This window comes from Sapajus apella, unplaced genomic scaffold (assembly GCF_009761245.1).
Source record: "Sapajus apella isolate SASKATOON/1434 unplaced genomic scaffold, GSC_monkey_1.0 scaffold22, whole genome shotgun sequence".
Lineage (NCBI taxonomy): Eukaryota > Metazoa > Chordata > Mammalia > Primates > Cebidae > Sapajus > Sapajus apella.
In genome coordinates this window covers 4230374-4247860 of record NW_022436962.1, presented here as the reverse complement: position 1 = coordinate 4247860, position 17487 = coordinate 4230374, and the positions used below count along the sequence as shown (strand labels likewise).

Genomic DNA, 17487 nt, shown 5'->3' with positions numbered 1-17487 from the left:
GCTAGGTGCTGACCAGTGATAGTGTCTCAGCCTGCCTTCCGTTGGCCCTATTAAGTAGCAGTAGGATAGAACACATAGCCAATACCCACAAGACCAAGATTTTAACATTTACTCCACCTCCCATGAGATCTTAGGCAAGCTGGTGAATCTTCTAGAGCTATGGCAAAGATGAAGAATGGTGGTAAAAGTGTCTTTTTTTTCTTTTGAGACAGTGTCTAGCTCTGTTGCCCAGGCTGGAGTCCAGTGTTGCGATCTAGGCTCACTGCAGCCTTCACCTCTTGGGTTCAAGTGATTCTCCTGCCTTAGCCTCCTGAGTAGCTGGGATTATAGGCTCCTACCACCATGCCTGCCTGGCTAATTTCTTTTTGTATTTTTAGTAGAGACGGGGTTTCACCATGTTGGCCAGGTCTCAAACTCCTGACCTCAGGTGATCCACACTTCTTGGCCTCCCAAAGCTCTAGGCGTGAGCCACCACATCCGGCCAAAAATGTCTTACAGACTGAAGAGTCCTGCTAATGCAGCATTTTTCTAGCACGGCCATTTGGTAGAACTGACTCATTGCATCTGATTATCATTAGACATACTGTCACCCTGAACATGACTAGGCTTCTCTTCGTTGATAAGCCCCATGTTCTTAAGTTCTCCCCATCTTATGAGCCAGAGAAGTAATTTTTTTTAGACAGTTTTTCTCTGTTACCCACGCTGGAATGTGATGGCATGATCTCAGCTCATTGCAACCTCCACCTCCTACACTCAAGCCATTCTTGTGCTTCAGCCTCCTGAGTAGCTGGGATTACAGGTGTGCACCACCACGCCTGGCTAATTTTTATATTTTTAGTAGAGACAAAGTTTTACCATGTTGGCCAGGCTAGTCTCAAACTCCTGGCCTCAAGTGATCTGCTCACCTCAGCCTCCCAAAGTGGTAGGATTACAGGCGTGAGTCACTGCATCTGGCCTGAGAAGTAATTCTTGTATGGATTATCAGGTTAGGTTCCATTCATCCTCACTTCTCTGTTTTTTTAATTTTTTTTTTTTTTTTTTTTAGACAGGGTCTTGCTATGTTGCCCAGCCTGGTCTTGAATTCCTGGGCTCAAGTGATCCTCCTGCCTTGGCCTCCAAAGTGCTGGGATTATAGGTGTGAGCCACTGCGCCTGGCCTCATCCTCACTTCTCTTTTCAGCATTTTCATTTTCTTCCGCTAACAGGGCTTCATGAGGCCCTTTAGTGCTATGCTCACCATTATGGCACAAGGGAAGTGTTCATTCAGCAAACATTTATCAAGTGCCTCATTTATCAACTGACTCATTGCATCTGATTATCATTAGACATACTGTCGCCCTGAGCATGACTAGGCTTCCCTTTGTTGATAAGCCCCGTGTTCTTAAGTTCTCCCCATCTTATACAGCCTCTGTCCCAGCTCATTGGCGTTTAAGTAATATGGTTTCTGTGTGATCTAGAGGGGAAATGAGCTGGTAAATAACATAATCGGTTATATGCTGAAACTGCATTCAGTACAGAAGGATTATTTAGGTAAGAATTGACCAGTTCTGGATAAGTTTGGATGGGATCACAGCAGTTTTGAATACCATTCAACCCTACAAGGTGCTGAAATCTTGTTGGAGAGAGAAGACGCATATACTGAAGTAAAGGCAAGAACACTATCGTGTACGGAGATACAAAAGTACTGACGTGATATAGGCCAGGGATTGGCAAATGCTTCCTGTAAAGGACCAGATGGTAAATACCTTAGGCTTTGGGGAGCTGTATAATCTCTGTTGGAACTACTCAGTACAAGTGTAGATGGTATGAAAATGAATGCATGTGACGGGGTTCCCATAAAACATTATTTATAAAAACAGGTAAAGGTCTAAATTTGTCCCCAGAGCTGTAGTTTGCCAGTGGCTGATGGAAGATACTAGTGAAAAAATGGGACTGTATGGCCAGGCACAGCGGCTCACGCCTATAATCCCAGCACTTTGGGAGGCCAAGGCGGGTGGATCACCTGAGGTCGGGAGTTCGAGACCAGCCCGACCAACATGGAGAAACCCCGTCTTACTAAAAAATACAAAATTAGCTGGGCATGGTGGTGCATGCCTATAATCCCAGCTAGTTGGGAGGCTGAGGCAGGAGAATCACTTGAACCCAGGAGGTGCAGGTTGCAGTGGTCCGAGATTGCACCATTTGCACTTCAGCCTGGGCAACAAGAGCAAAACTCTGCCTCAAAAATAAATAAATAAATAAATTGGACTGTGTATGATATGCTAATTGTTCCGGAGAAATAAGGTCAAAAGGAGAAATGAGAGAGTAAATGTATTGGCACTGCAAAAAAATGGCTTCTTAGAAGTAGTGGGATTTGACCTGGGCCTCAAAAGATGGAAAAAGGTTTAGAAAACAAGAGGAGGTATCAGATATTCCAAGTGAAGGGACTGACATAAGCAGAGTCAGAAAGTCCAGGTGCATGTGTGCAGGGGCTGGGGAAGAGACCACCAGCTCGAAGAATTCTTCTGAGAAATAATAGGAAGTAAAATTGGGTTGTTAGGGTGGGGCCAAATTATAGAGGGCCTCGCAGGAAGGCAGAGGAATCTGGATTTGATGTGGGAGACAGTGAGGCTTTCTAAATTATTGAGTAGTGGTTTAGAGATTACCCTGCTGCTCAGAACAGGAGAAATGAAAGAATCTGAGACAGAACAGCCAGCAATCCAGACATGGGTGAGGGCTCCCGGGGTGGAGGCAGTAGGAGTCCCAGGCCAGATCTGAGAGTCACAATAGAGGAATCCCTCATGAGTCTTCTGATGCCTGAGGCTGAGAGAGGAAGAGGAAGGCAGCAGAGGTGACTCCATCAATTATAGTTGTGCCTTTAACAGGACAAGTGGGCAAATCTGGCCTTGGTAATAATGATTGAGTTTGGCTTTAGACATGGTGAATTTCCTGTGAATGATGACCTAAGGGGTAGTATTTTGAAGATCTCAAATACTCTGGCCCAGGAGGCTGCTGAGAAAATTTAAAAAATAAAAGAGGCATTGGAATCCATGAAATGTATGGTTTCTCCAAGGGAGGAAAGTTAGAAGTGAGCAGAAACTGAGGCAGGAGCTGGGGCTGGGGGCCTGGCTTGTGGAGTTTGATGAGTCAGTCAAAAAGCCACTTGAGACGCCAGAGGGGAACTGAGAATGGATGATATCCTTGAAGAAGACAGAAGCAGTGTTTCAAGAGGAGGCTGAAGATCCAAGAATAGTCAGAGATGAAAACTCAGATAATCCCTTTGAAATCATCTGCTCTGCGACCCTCTGTGTCTCCTGTCAAACCTGTCCTTCGGCCTGGAATTCTCTCCCACCCTTTCTACCTGCTCTTCCTTCTTTATCTATAACTCTGAAATCCCTCACTCCCCCTGTCAGATTTTAGGCCTTTTTCTTCTCTCTGCTCTGTTAAACTGTGCATAGATTTTTAAAATTTTTCTCTTAGCACAATGTTTGCTCAAGTTTCCTTAATGATAAGAGTCACCTGACTTGCTCACTGAGCGTAAGACCAGACCAGACCTCTCACTTGGATATTCTGATTCAGTAGTTCTGACTTGGAGCCAGGAATTGCTAAAAAACTCATTCCAGGTGACCCTCATTTCCCCCCCAGGTGATTCTTATCTTCCGAGAGGTTTGGGACACACTGACTAGTTAAGTTGCCTGACATGTAGGTAGGTGCTTATACAGTGCCTAGAATTAGTGAGTGTCAATTTATTTACAGAATACTTTGTTAGGGGTTTTCATGTGCCGACACTTGGTTTTGAGAATACATGGAACATGAGACACGTGAGCTGTCTCGTGGAGCTGTGATAAACATACTTATGCAAGGCGATATGGCAGTGGCAGCCCCCGGGGTTACCTTAGATTGGTAGTCAGGCAGAGCGCTCTGAGATGGTGACATTTATGCTAAGATTGGAATGGGAAGGAGCCATCATGCAGAGATCCATCTGGAGGGAAGACTCTTAGCTAGGTGCCAACAGGGGAGCAATTGGGAGGTATTTGGGAACCGAAAGATGGCTGGTGTGGCAGAGTCCCAGGCAGTGTGGGGAGACTGCTAGGAGATGAAGTCAGAGAAGTGGACAAAGATGAGAACTTGTGAGACTTTTTGGCCATGGTTAGAAGTTGGATTTTATTCAAAGTGTGATGGGAAACCATTGGAGGGTTTAAGCAGAGGAGGTTATTTATATTTTAGAAGAATATGCCTGGAATTTATATGTAAATATAAATGTAAATATGTAAAGAATTATATTTTAGAAGAATTGGTTATGGGATGGGGGTGACAGGATTGCGAGCAGTCTTGCGAGTATGAGCTGGGAGAAGTGACCAGCTCTGGGGTGAGCTACTGGGTTGACAGGATGGTTAATGGAGTCAGTGTGGGGTGGTGAAGAGAGGAGATGTAATAGGAGTTTCTGATGGCACCGTTTCCTGGGATGTGTTCTGGGGTAGGAGTGGGTTTGGCAGGGAGGAAATAGAACCTTCTGTTTTGAATGTGTTGAATTTGAGGGGCCTGTTGGAACCAAGTGGGGATGCCAAGTCGGCAGATAGTTCGGGGAAGGAGGTGTGGCCTGAGATATGATTTTGGGAGTCTTTGATGCATGTGTGGTATTCAGAGCTGTGGAATTTGTTGATCTTATCTGAGGAGAGAGCACAGATTGGGAAGGGAGAAGCCTGTGACCCAGCCCATGGGGCTTCCCAGTGTGTGAAGATTGAGAGAAGAGGAGGAGTCTCAGAGTAGCTAATGAGGGAGGAGAAAAATCAGGAGAGGGGATGTCCGGGTGCATGGGCTCATGCCTGTAATCCCAGCACTTTGGGACGTCCAGGCAGGAGGATTGCTTGAGGCCAGGAGTTCAAGACCAGCCTGGGCAACATGGGGAAATGCAATCTCTACAAAAAATACCAAACTTAGCCGGGCATGGTGGCATGTGCCTGTGGGCCCAACTACTCAGGAGGCTGAAGCAGGAGGATCACTTGAGCTCAGGAGGCAGAAGTTGTAATAAGCCATGATTGCACCACTGCACTCCAGCCTAGGTGATAGGGCAAGACCCTGTCTCAAAAAAAAAAAAAAAATGCTTTTTATGGCCCACTCTGCATTTTGAATAACATCTGTTGAATAATTTGTGCATATTAAAGACATGTTAAAAAATGGGGTTGGAGCCTGGGCAACATAGCAAAACCCCATCTCTACTAAAAATACAAAATTAGCTGGGTGTGGTAGCGCACACCTGTAGTCCCAGCTATTTGAGAAGCTGAGGTGGGAGGCTCGCTTGAGCCTGGGACGTTGCACAGTAAGCCGAGATGGCACCACTGCACTCCAACCTGGGTGACAATATTTTTCTCCACTAAATAATATTAAAATGAATATTCAGTTTTTAATATGAATGACAGCACATTAGTGGGCACTTAAAAATACAGTGCTGAGGGCCGGGCGCGGTGGCTCAAGCCTGTAATCTCAGCACTTTGGGAGGCCGAGACAGGTGGATCACGAGGTCAAGAGATCGAGACCATCCTGGTCAACATGGTGAAACGCCGTCTCTACTAAAAATACAAAAAACATCAGCTGGGCATGGTGGCGCATGCCTGTAATCCCAGCTACTCAGGAGGTTGAGGCAGGAGAATTGCCTGAACCCAGGAGGTGGAGGTTGCAGTGAGCCGAGATCGCGCCATTGCACTCCAGCCTGGGTAACAAGAGCGAAACTACGTCTCAAAAAAAAAAAAAAAAAAAAAAAAAATGCAGTGCTGAGCTGGATGCCCTGGCTTGTGCCTATAGTCCCAGGTGCTTAGGAGGCTGACGCTGGAGGATCTCTTGAGCCCAGGAGTTTAAGGTTCCAGCAAGCTAGGATCATGTCACTGCACTCCAGCCTGTGCGACAAAGCAACACCCTGTCTCAAACACCCACAATGCCTTCATAGTTTAAAATAATTATCCTGAATCAGGGACCAGAAGGGGATAAAAAAGAATCAAATATCTAATTGTTCCAAAATTACAGATACCTGGATTGTATTTGAAACTCAAGATAGCTTTAATCTTTTTTTTTTTTTTAATGGCAGCACTAACTTTAAAATTTTTTTCTATTTGCTTGGTAATTCATTATTGTAAGAAACCAACAGTAGGGAAGAACAGACAAAAGTGAAAGCCCCTGCCTTAGTCCATTCCTGGTGCTATGACAAAATACCTTAGACTGGGTAATTTATAAACAGCAGAAACTTTTTCTCACCATTCTTGAGGCTGGGAAGTCCAGGATCAAAGTGCTCACCTTGATTCAGTGTCTGGTGAGGGCTTGCTCTCTGCTTTGAAGATGGTGTGCCCTCTTGCTGCATCCTCACACAGAGCTCCAACCAGCCTCTTTTAGAAGGGCACTAATTCCATTCATCAGGGTGGAGCCCTCATGACTTGGTCACCCCCCAAAGGCTTCCCCTCTTACTTCGAGTACATTGTGGGTTAGATTTCAACATATGAATTTAGGGGAATCACCACAGTTCAGATCATAGCAGCCCCTAACATTAAATTTTTATTTAAAATAATATTACAGATATCTGTGTTCATGGTTAAAAAAAAAAACAAACTTAGCAAAAAACTAAAACAAAGTGGAATTCCCTCCCTGTCAGCTTTCCAGCCTTCTCCCTGGTGTTAGCAATTAAGTGTCTTGAGTGTATACACGTATAATATTTTGTAGCATAAATAGGTATCTTGTTACACATAATATTATCTACTTTGCCTTTTTTTTTTTCACCTAGCAATCATTCATTATTTAATAAAGGGCTTTGTGATCATTTTTCCTGACAGCATAGTGTCATATGGATCTACCATAATTTAACAAATCCCCTACTGATGAATGTTTAGAATGTGTATAGTTTTTTGCTACTGTTAATAATTCCAGTAATATCTTTGTATATCATTGTAAACATTTAGTTGTACAGTGTATAATTTTGTATAAATGTATATTTTTTAGTTCTCTTGATATTGCAGTATAGTGTTCTATTTAAGAATTTTTAATTTTATATGTTGTTCATTATATCAGTCTTTTTGGGGGGTGGTTCTGGGTTTTAATGTCAAGCAAGACTAACTTTAATACAATTTTATTTTAGGCTGATACCATGTTAAAGATGGGCTTTCAACAACAAGTACTTGACATTTTGGAAAACATTCCTAATGATTGTCAGACCATTTTGGTTTCAGCCACAATTCCAACTAGCATAGAACAACTGGCAAGCCAGCTTCTGCATAATCCTGTGAGAATTATCACTGGAGAAAAGAACCTACCTTGTGCCAATGTGCGTCAGATTATTTTGTGGGTAGAAGACCCAGCCAAAAAGAAAAAATTATTTGAAATTTTAAATGTGAGTAGTAAAGCAGTTAACCGTGTTTTATGGATGGTGTTTGCATTTTTCACAGTTCTTAAGAGAATGATTTTTAGATACAGCTTTTAGGGAATTTGATATAGGTATTCACTAATAAATTGCTTTACATACCTTAGAATTTTATGGGAATCAAATAAATAGCTATTTGGGAAAACATGTTGGATAGATACAGGGTTGGGTTTTCTTTTCCTTATTATAGAAATATATATAAATACAAGATTATTCCTTTTTTTCTTTTTTTGAGATGGAGTCTCACTCTGTTGCCAGGTTGGAGTGCAGTGGCACGATCTCGGCTCACTGCAACCTCCAACTCCCTGGTTCAAGTGATTCTCCTGCTTCAGCCTCTGAGTAGCTGGGATTACAGGCGCCCACTACGGCGCCAGGCCTCAACCTCCCTAGTAGCTGGGATTATAGTCACGCACCACTATGACCAGCTAATTTTTGTATTTTTAGTAGAGACGGAGTTTCACCATGTTGAGCAGGATGGTCTTGATCTCCTGACGTCCTGATCCGCCCGCCTTGGCTTCCCAAAGTGCTGGGATTACAGGGGTGAGCCACCATACCCAGCCTCAAGATTATTCCTAAAGAATATGTTTTCCTTTTGAATATTTTAGATTTATGTGTAAGGCAGGGGCAAGGTATTTCTCGGCTAGTCTGTCCTTGAGAAATTGTTTTAACTGTTACTAGTGTAAACAGAAATTTGTTAAGTGGGTGATATGTGCAAGCATAGTTCCTTATAAACAGTATTAAGTTAAATATGGGTGGTATTGACTTATTAGCAGCATGCATTTCTATACTTACGTGTAGTAGGAAAAAGGACACACACAAAAAAAGAAAAAAAAGTTTCTACACCTACTTGTAGTAGGAAAAAGAACAGCAACAAAAAAAGCATGTAGAATTCCATTAATCGCACTTAAAATGTTGAATTACTCTTGCAGAATTAAGTGATGGAGAAAAATACGAGGGGCAGTAGACTAGCTTCTGTCTGCATATTTTAAATAAAACTTACTTTAACAATATGCCTTTTTTCTTTCTTAACAATATTTATAAACCTATTGATAACTAGCTTGTGGTAATCTTTCAGAGAAACTTTCCATTATAAATTACATTATATAAATAATTGTTGATATATGTCTTTAATTTTTCAGGATAAGAAACTCTTCAAGCCTCCAGTGTTAGTATTCGTGGACTGCAGACTAGGAGCAGATTTGTTGAGTGAAGCTGTTCAGAAAATCACAGGGCTGAAAAGCATATCTATACATTCGGAGAAGTCGCAAATAGAAAGGAAAAACATATTGAAGGTTTGACACCCAACATTGTATATTCTGTTTTCTATAAATCTGTTCTGCCTCATTTTCAAGAGATACCATACTACAGCTGGTTTTTATAGCAGACCCTTTTTTAATGATTACAAGACCATCAAACAAGCAGTTACTATGAAGTTAATGTTTCTTGCTCAGGCTTTTGTGTTTGGGGAGCAATAGCCTGTTCTCTAGGGAATACATTGCTAAATAGATTACTAATTCAGAACTTACCATTTCTGAAATTAGGTCAGTTTGCAGTACGGTAGGGCAGTAATTTACCTTTGGAAAAGGTTTGCCTGAATAAGTTAATAAAATAAATTCCATGGGGATTGGGGAGAATTTTAGCTACATGCGTTTTTCAGGTATACTATGACCTTTACTTATTGAAAAAATACTGCAACGAAAATATTGAAGTAAGCATTGAAAAAAGAAAAGCTATCAGAATTACACAAAACCACACAAAATAAATTCTGAATAATAAATTTTGTTGCTTTTTTGGAAAGGGATTACTGGAAGGAGACTTTGAAGTTGTAGTGAGCACAGGAGTCTTGGGACGAGGCCTAGACTTGATCAGTGTCAGGCTGGTTGTCAATTTTGATATGCCTTCAACTATGGATGAGTATGTCCATCAGGTAAGGAGCTTTATATGTTACCACCATTTTGTTCATGAGTTTTATTGGGTAAGGCATTTTCAATGTGATATTAAGTTTAAAAAAGCAGTACTGGAGGCCAGCATGGTGGCTCATGCCTGTAATCCCAGCACTTTGGGAGGCCGAGGTGGGTAGATCACCTGAAGTCAGGAGTTCGAGACCAGCCTGACCAACATGGAAGAACCCTGTCTACTAAAAATAGAATATTAGCCAGGCATGGTGGTGCATGCCTGTAATCCCAGCTACTCTGGAGGCTGAGGCAGGAGAATCACTTGAACCCAGGAGGCAGAGGTTTCAATGAGCCGAGATCACACTCAGCTGAGATTGCGCCATTACACTCCAGCCTGGGCAACAAGAGCAAAACTCCATCGCAAAAAAAAAAAAAAAAAAAAGGCAGTGGCTCACACCTGTAACCCCAGCACTTTGGGAGGCCAAGGCAGGTGGGTCACTCGTAGCAGACGGATCAATTGAGATCAGGAGTTCCAGACCAACCTGGCCAACATGGTGAAAACTCATTTCTACTAAAAATACAAAACAATTAGCTGGGCGTGGTGGCGGGAGCCTGTAATCTCAGCTCCTCAGGAGACAGAGGCAAGAGAATGACTTGAACCCAGGAGGTGGAGGTTGCAGTGAGCCAAGGTCATGCCACTGTATTCTAGGCCTGGGTGACAGAGAGAGACTTCAGCCCTCCTCCCCCACCCAAAAAAAGCAGTGTATAAAACTGTATATTCTTGCTTTTAAGATTTTTTTTTCTTCTGTCACCCAAGCCTCTGTACAGTGTTGTGATCTCGGCTTACTGCAACCTGTGCCTTCCAGGTTCAAGGTATCCTTGTGCCTCAGCCTCCCAAGTAACTAGGATTACAGGCACCCACCACCACACCCGGCTAATTCCATGTTGGCCAGGCCAGGCTCAAACTCCTAACCTCAAGTGATCCTTCTGCACTGACCTCCCAAAGTGCTGGAATTACAGGCAGGAGCCACCATGCATGGCCTGCTTTTAAGATATATGTGCATATAAACTAAATTTTGTTTTTAAAAGGTATATGTGTATAAAAACAAAATTTTGGGCCGGGTGCCATGGCTTATTCCTGTAATCCCAGCACTTTGGGAGGCCGAGGCAGGCGGATCACAAGGTCAGGAGTTCGAGACCAGTGTGGCCAACATGGTGAAACCCCATCTCTACCAAAAATACAAAAAATTAGCCGGATGTGGTGGCACACACCTGTAATCTCAGCAATTCGGGTATCTGAGGTAGGAGAATCACTTGAACCCAGGAGGTGGAGGTTGCGGTGAACAGAGATAGTGCCATTGCACTCCAGCCTGGGTGACAGAGCAAGACTCCATTTCAAAAAAAAAGAAATCTAAATTTTGTTTTTAAAAGTATGCCTAAAGTGCATTTAAAAAAACAAAACAAAACAAAACGAAAAACCTAGAAGTAAGTAACCAAAAGAAAAGTGTTAGTTAAAAAAATTTTAAGTAGTACATTTTTGGTTTATTTTTGGTTTATTTTTCTTACTTTCTTCAGTGAGCACATAATCAGTGAGCTTTTATAATCATAAAAAAAAGTTTTGTTTAAAAAGATCATTTTAAGTTGATATATCTGGCCAAAATAAAATTGATCCTTTGAAGTATTTTTTTAAGGAATCTTGTCTTCATCTCCTCTTCATATCCTTATTTGTTCTAGTCTTTCACTTTTGAAAGTGTTCTTTCTTTTCTTTGCTGCCAAAGGTAACAATAGCTTCTCTTTCTGGCAGACATAGAGCCTTCTCTCAGCGCCACGTTATCTCACTGACTGCTACGTGTCCCCCTTCTCGGGCATCACTTGCAAGCTCTTCAAGTAAAGCGCGTCTGTTGCGTTCTCAGCATCACCTCTGAATGCCACATTTACTAGAATCACCCACTGAAATGATGTTAATGCCTTCGGTGCCTTGTCGCTTTTATTTTTACTTAATGATACAGCACTACTTCTCTTTATTTATTTTGGTACCACCACATTTGCCTGCACATCAGGGAATTAAGTATTCCGTGGGGGTTGATTGTTTTGCTTAGCATAGTGTCTTTAAGGTTCACTCATATTACAGTATGTGTCGGCACTTCATTTTTTCAAATTGCCAAAAAACATTTCACTGTATAGCTATGCCGCCTCTGCTTATCTATTCATCAGTTGCTAGACGTTTAGGTTGTTTCTACATTTTGGTTGCTATGAATAAGGCTGCTATGAACGTTCATGTACAAGTTTTTGTGTGGACATGTTTCCTTTTTGTTGTTTTTTTGAGACAGAGTCTCACTCTGTTGCTCAGGCTGGAGTGAGTGGTGCGATCTAAGTTCACTGCAACCTCCATCTCCCTGGTTTAAGCAATTCCCTTGCCTCAGCCCCCTGAGTAGCTGGAATTACAGGGGAACACTACCACGCCCGGCTATTTTTTTTTTTTTTTTTTTTTTTTTTTTCTGAGATGGAGTCTCACTCTGTCACCCAGGCTGAAGTGCAGTGGTGCGATCTCAGCTCATTGCAACCTCCACCTCCCAGATTCAAGCAATTCTCTTGCCTCAGCTCCTAAGTAGCTGGGATTACAGGCGCGCATCCCCACGCCCAGCTAGTTTTTGTGTTTTTAGTAGAAACTGGGTTTCACCACGTTGGCCAGGCTGGTCTTGAACTCCTGACTGCAGGCAGTCTGCCCGCCTCAGCCTCCCAAAGTGCTGGGGTTACAGGCCTGAGCCACCACAACTGGCCAGTACTACTTTAAATAGTAGCCTGTTCTCTAGGGTATATATACTAAATTCATTTTCTTTCAAAAGGCACTAAGATTTTTTAGGAACATCTTGAAAATGTTCTTTGCATTTCATTTCAGATTGGAAGAGTAGGAAGATTAGGTCAAAATGGAACAGCGATCACTTTCATCAATAATAATTCAAAAAGACTCTTCTGGGACATTGCAAAACGAGTAAAGCCCACAGGATCCATTCTTCCCCCACAGTTATTAAATTCCCCGTACCTTCATGACCAGAAGAGAAAGGAACAACAGAGAGACAAACAGACACAGAATGATCTGGTTACAGGAGCTAATCTTATGGATATTATCAGAAAACATGATAAAAGTAATTCTCAAAAATGATTTTCTCTGCCACTTGAACTTTTTTATTGTGTACAGTCAGCAAAATTTCTGTAAATTGTTACCATATGGTTTGTATAAATGGAAACATATATGAATTTAAAAATATTTAAGATTTTTAAAATTTAATGAAATTTATATAACTATATTTATTTCCCTTCTTAATTCTTATAAATTAAAAACATCAGAAAATGAATCACTAAATAAAATACAATTTGTTTTCTCTTCTGGATGAAGTTTTTGTTTTTTTTTTTTAAAAAAATAAATAGTCCTCAGAGCTACTGTCAGAACCAGAAATCTCCGCAGAGACTCTGCCTCGGATCAGTGATCCTTTTGCCCAGTACCCGCACAATGCCACAGGCACATTGGCCCTTGAATTATTGTTGAATAAATGAGAATTAGGAAAAAAGTAAATGATAGAAACTGGAAGAAATTTTCAGAACCACTTTTGAAAGATAAATGTAAAATGTCTACTTTCGTTCTCAGTTGTTTTCTCTTCAGCTTGGTTAATGCTTTGTAAAAAGTATTTAAGATGGGCTGCTTATCAAAATAATGTTATTGTGTTATTGAATGAATGTTGACCTGCTAATTCAATTAGTAGTTTTAAGTGAAGGAAAGATGAGTGCTTCCTTCCAGTGCTTGACTTTGATACATCTATACTTTCCTTATTTAAAAATGTTAGCATCAAATTAGTGGGGAAGCTTAGAGAGTATGTTACACAAATGTAGACACTTAAACAAGCTTTATAGACTCAGCATCCTCTCCAGGTGTGGGCAAGATTTTGCTAACTAAGGAGTCCTTGTATAAATAGTTTCTTTTTTTTTTTTTTGATGGAGTCTCACTCTGTCACCAGGCTGGAGGGCAGTGGCCGGATCTTGGTTCACTGCAACCTCTGCCTCCCGGGTTCAAGTGATTCTCCTGCCTCAGCCTCCCAAGTAGTGGGACTAATAGGTATGCATCACCATGCCCAGCTAATTTTTGTATTTTTAGTAGAGATGGGTTTTCACCACATTGGCCAGGCTGGTCTTGTATAGGTAGTTTCTAAGTGTTGTATCCACCCAAAGGAAAAAAGTCAGAAGTTCCACAACATGTATAAACCCCCAGAATTCTGGCTCTCTCTCTACTTCTATCTGCTGTTGAGTGGTATGTTTGATTTCAAGGGAACAAGGATAAGGCAACTAATAAGGTCCCAGGGTGCATTAGCAAAAGTGCATTGGGAGGCTGAAAGAAGCATTAGCACAATTCTTAGTGTATACACTAAATGTCTTAAAAGTGTTCATAATAATTACTAGCAAAATGGGCAGTTTTTCACTAGACTCAAACTTGTATATAAATAAAAGTGGTATGGCTAGAAAAACAGCATTTACTGGATATATGGTTTTGGGTTTTTTTGAGACAGCAACTCGCCCTGTCACCGCATACTGGAGTGCAGTGGCGTGATCACGGCTCACTGCAGCCTTAACTTCCCAGGCTCCAGCAATCCTCCAGCCTCAGCCTCCCAAGTAGCTAGGACCACGGGCATGCACCACCACACCCAACTAAGTTTTTTTTTTTTTTTTTAAGAGAGAAGCTCTCACTATGTAGCTCAGGCTGGTCTCAAACTCCTGGCCTCAGATGATCCTCCTGCCTCTGCCTGCCAAAGTTCTGGAAAGGTGACTATCTTTAAATAAAAATAATGTTATTTGAGAGACTGTGGTAATGCAAAAAAAAAAATATTGGCCATAATGTAACCTCACTGGTTTACTTAAGTTGCTGGCAGTCTGGCTTCTGTTCCCTCCGCTGTACACACGTGATCTTCCAATGGTCTCTGTTGACTTGCCTCAAACCACGTGTTCTGCCATCTCTCACTTTAAACTTTTTTATTGTGTTGGTCACTGTGGACTACCCTTCTTGAAACCTTCTCTTTCTTAAGGCCAGGTGATGAGATAGAGATGGAGGAAAGAGCCTCTGACTCACAGGCTCATTGTGAGAATTAAGCGCAGTTGCATATGTCGAATACCCCACGGAGTAGAAGCCGGCTATCGGGGCCCTTTCCTTACTTCCCTCTTGCCAATCTTCAAGCTCCTCTTACTGGTTCTTCCTGCCTCTCTGAGTCTTGACTTCTGCTTCTCGTTCCTTAAGATCTTTCCTTTGGCAACTTCTTCCTTGTCTCACCCATCTGCTCTTCTGTTGTCTGACGTGCAGCAATGCTATGGTTTCCTCAATTAGGTATTTTACAGACAAGAGCATTAAACTTCTAAAAAAAAAAAAAAAAAAGGTTCCAGGTTGCCGGTATTTTTCCCTAATTAAAAATGTTATTTTTATTTTTATTTATTTTTAATTTTTTTAATTTTTAATTTTTATTTTATTTTTATCTTTTTTTTTTTTTTTTTTTTTTTTTTAAGAGAGATGGGGTTTCACCATGTTGGCCAGGATGGTCTCGATCTCTTGACCTCGTGATCTGCCCACCTCGGCCTCCCAAAATACTGGGATTACAGGCACGAGCCACCGCGCCCGGCCTAAAGATATTGTTTTTTAAAAGCTACCACCTATCATTAGTTCACGAAAGAAAAAACGTGTACTAAAGAAGACAGAAGGACCTACTCTCTGAATAAGAAACCATTCTTTCCAAGAAAGGACACTAAGGTACTAAATTATAAAATTTTAAATAATAGATTTTTGTGAGAATTAGCATACAGTTTAGATTTTTAATTAGCTGAAAAAACTAGCCACATACACTCCCAAACATTTGTTTTACGGTAATTGTATTATAAAAATAATTGAATTGGTTGCTTTATTGCCAGATTGAAGCAAACATCCTTTATATATCAAACACCTTAAGCAGTGACTTTTGTTTTTTATTTTTTTTATTTTTTGAGATGGAGTTTCGCTCTTGTTGCCTAGGCTGGAGTGCAATGGTGCAGTCTCAGCTCACTGCAACCGCCACCTCCTTGATTCAAGTGATTCTCCTGCCTCAGCCTCCTGAGTAGCTGGGATTACAGGCATGTGCCACCACGCCTGGCTAATTTTGTATTTTCAGTAGAGGCGAGGTTTCACCATGTTGGTCAGGCTGGTCTCAAACTCCAGACCTCAGGCGATCCACCCACCTTACCCTCCCAAAGTGCTGGGATTATAGGCATGAGCCCCTGCACCCGGCCCCAAGCACATTTTTTTAAATCACCTTTTTTTTTTTTTTTCCAACAAGTCAAAGTGTTTTTTTTTTTTTTTCTTCTCTTTTTGGTTTCATAACATCTTTACAAAGAACATTGCCACATATTTAAACTATGACTCACTGATTAATAAATCTAAGCTAGATCCACGACCTGTCATATTTTCTGGTAGAACTACACTATTTTCTTCTGGCAGCTGAATATTACTTGGGTTGTACCCTTCTCTGGAGGTAATATCAACACACCTCTTATTGTCTTGTTATATATTCTACTCACCACAATCAATATGAAGTTTACTCCATAAACAGGTATGATACAGAAGGTAATGTGTCATCCAAGGTGACTTTCCTGGCAGCCACCAGTAAACTGACTCCGGACAGATAGGACTCTTTTGTTGTCGCCAAGGCATACTTACAATGACCTCAGAGGCTCTACGGCCACAGTGTGAAACCAGCCGACGGATAATTCAGTGAGCACCGTTCTCTCGTTCTACGGCTAGTGTGAGAACCTATTTTATATTTTATAATGTGTTGCATATGTGATGATACAAGACAAAGTTACAAATAAAGCACAGGGCGAGTGTTTATTTTTGTAATGTTTACAAATAGTAACTTTTACAAATACATTTTAGCTTTGAAAAATGTGCATGTCAACTTTACTTTCCTCATTTCATTGCAGAAAGAAGACCACTTGGCAAAGCTGTTTGCAAATAGCTGGGTTCCGGTTCCAGCTCTACGGGTTTTGTTTTTTAATTAGGGCAAATTAATTACTTCTCTAATCTTTAGCTTTGCTCAACTGTAAAATGAGAAAGTTTGCTTTAAGGTTCTCTGAGGTCTTCCCCAAATCTATATTTTCTGTGCCTCATACTTTTAAACCCCTATCTCCATGTCTAGAATTTGCTTCAGAATAATACAGAGTGAGGGCTGTGGATGAAACAAGATTGGCCAAGAGTTTATCATATTGAAGTCAGGTGATGGGCCATGGAAGTTCCTATTTGATTTGCACTTGATGTATTTGAAACATTACATGATAAAAACATATATATACATAAAATCTCCAATCCCATCCTTTTGCTGGTACCCTATCTTTCTATCATCTATCTATCATCTAGCTAGGTAGCTAACTGAGGTTGAAGATATAAATCTTCAATTTTTCACTTAACTTTTTGGCTCAAAATCAGCATTTCCAAAGCCATATTTATCATCTTCCTTACAGAAAGCCTAATTCCTCCTTTCTGACTTCCCTATGCCTCTGGTGCGACCACGCCCTCAGTCCTGCTCAGTCAAAGTCATGCTGTCTTCACTGACTCATTTCTCTTCTTAATCCCCGTATCTGCTTAGTCACGAAGTCCTATTTGTATTTTTTCAAAATGTCCACATTTTCATGCTGGCACTGAAGCTCAGGACTTCATCACCTCGAAATATTAACCCTTTCCACACATTATTCCTCTAATCCACAGGAAGAGAATATTTTCCAAGTAGAATATTACTACACTAAGTCCTCACTTCGTATCATTGATAAGTTCTTGGTAACTCTGACTTTAAGCGAAACAACATATAGCAAAACAATTCTACCACAGGTAAATTGATATAAACAGGAGTGAGGTTCCTATGGCATATTCCTGCTCACAAAAAAATCACCAAACTTCTAAATAAAGACCAAAACACTTCTGATATTAAACATTAAAATAAATACAAGCTATACATAGATTTAAGGAAGAGTGATACTAAACAAGTAACATAATTATTTGTGGGATGATTCCAGTTCAATGTGGCAGGTGGTCATAGCTCATCCCAGCAGCTCAGGGGCCAGGTGGGAACCTGGACAGACCACCAACCCTTCAGAGGGAGCACTCACACCCACACTCCACTCCCATGCAGGGAGCACTCACCCACACTCCACT

At 41.2% G+C, this 17487-nt stretch overlaps 1 protein-coding gene across 7 annotated transcripts in view; it reads left to right on the top strand.

Moving 5' to 3' along the window:
• Positions 1-12631, top strand: part of DDX59 (DEAD-box helicase 59) — a 25986-nt gene extending 13355 nt beyond the window's left edge. For 2 of the 7 annotated variants that reach the window (XM_032288660.1, XM_032288659.1), the window contains 4 exons: positions 7099-7350; positions 8520-8672; positions 9179-9307; positions 12175-12478. In XM_032288660.1, the coding sequence (XP_032144551.1) occupies positions 7099-7350; positions 8520-8672; positions 9179-9307; positions 12175-12438 (798 nt within the window). In that variant the 3' untranslated portion in view covers positions 12439-12478. Of the gene's footprint in view, positions 1-7098; positions 7351-8519; positions 8673-9178; positions 9308-11079; positions 11540-12174 lie in introns of those variants that run through there. The other 5 variants (XM_032288663.1, XM_032288662.1, XM_032288661.1 and 2 more) reach the window with 4 other exon arrangements.
• Positions 12632-17487: the final 4856 nt, after the last annotated feature.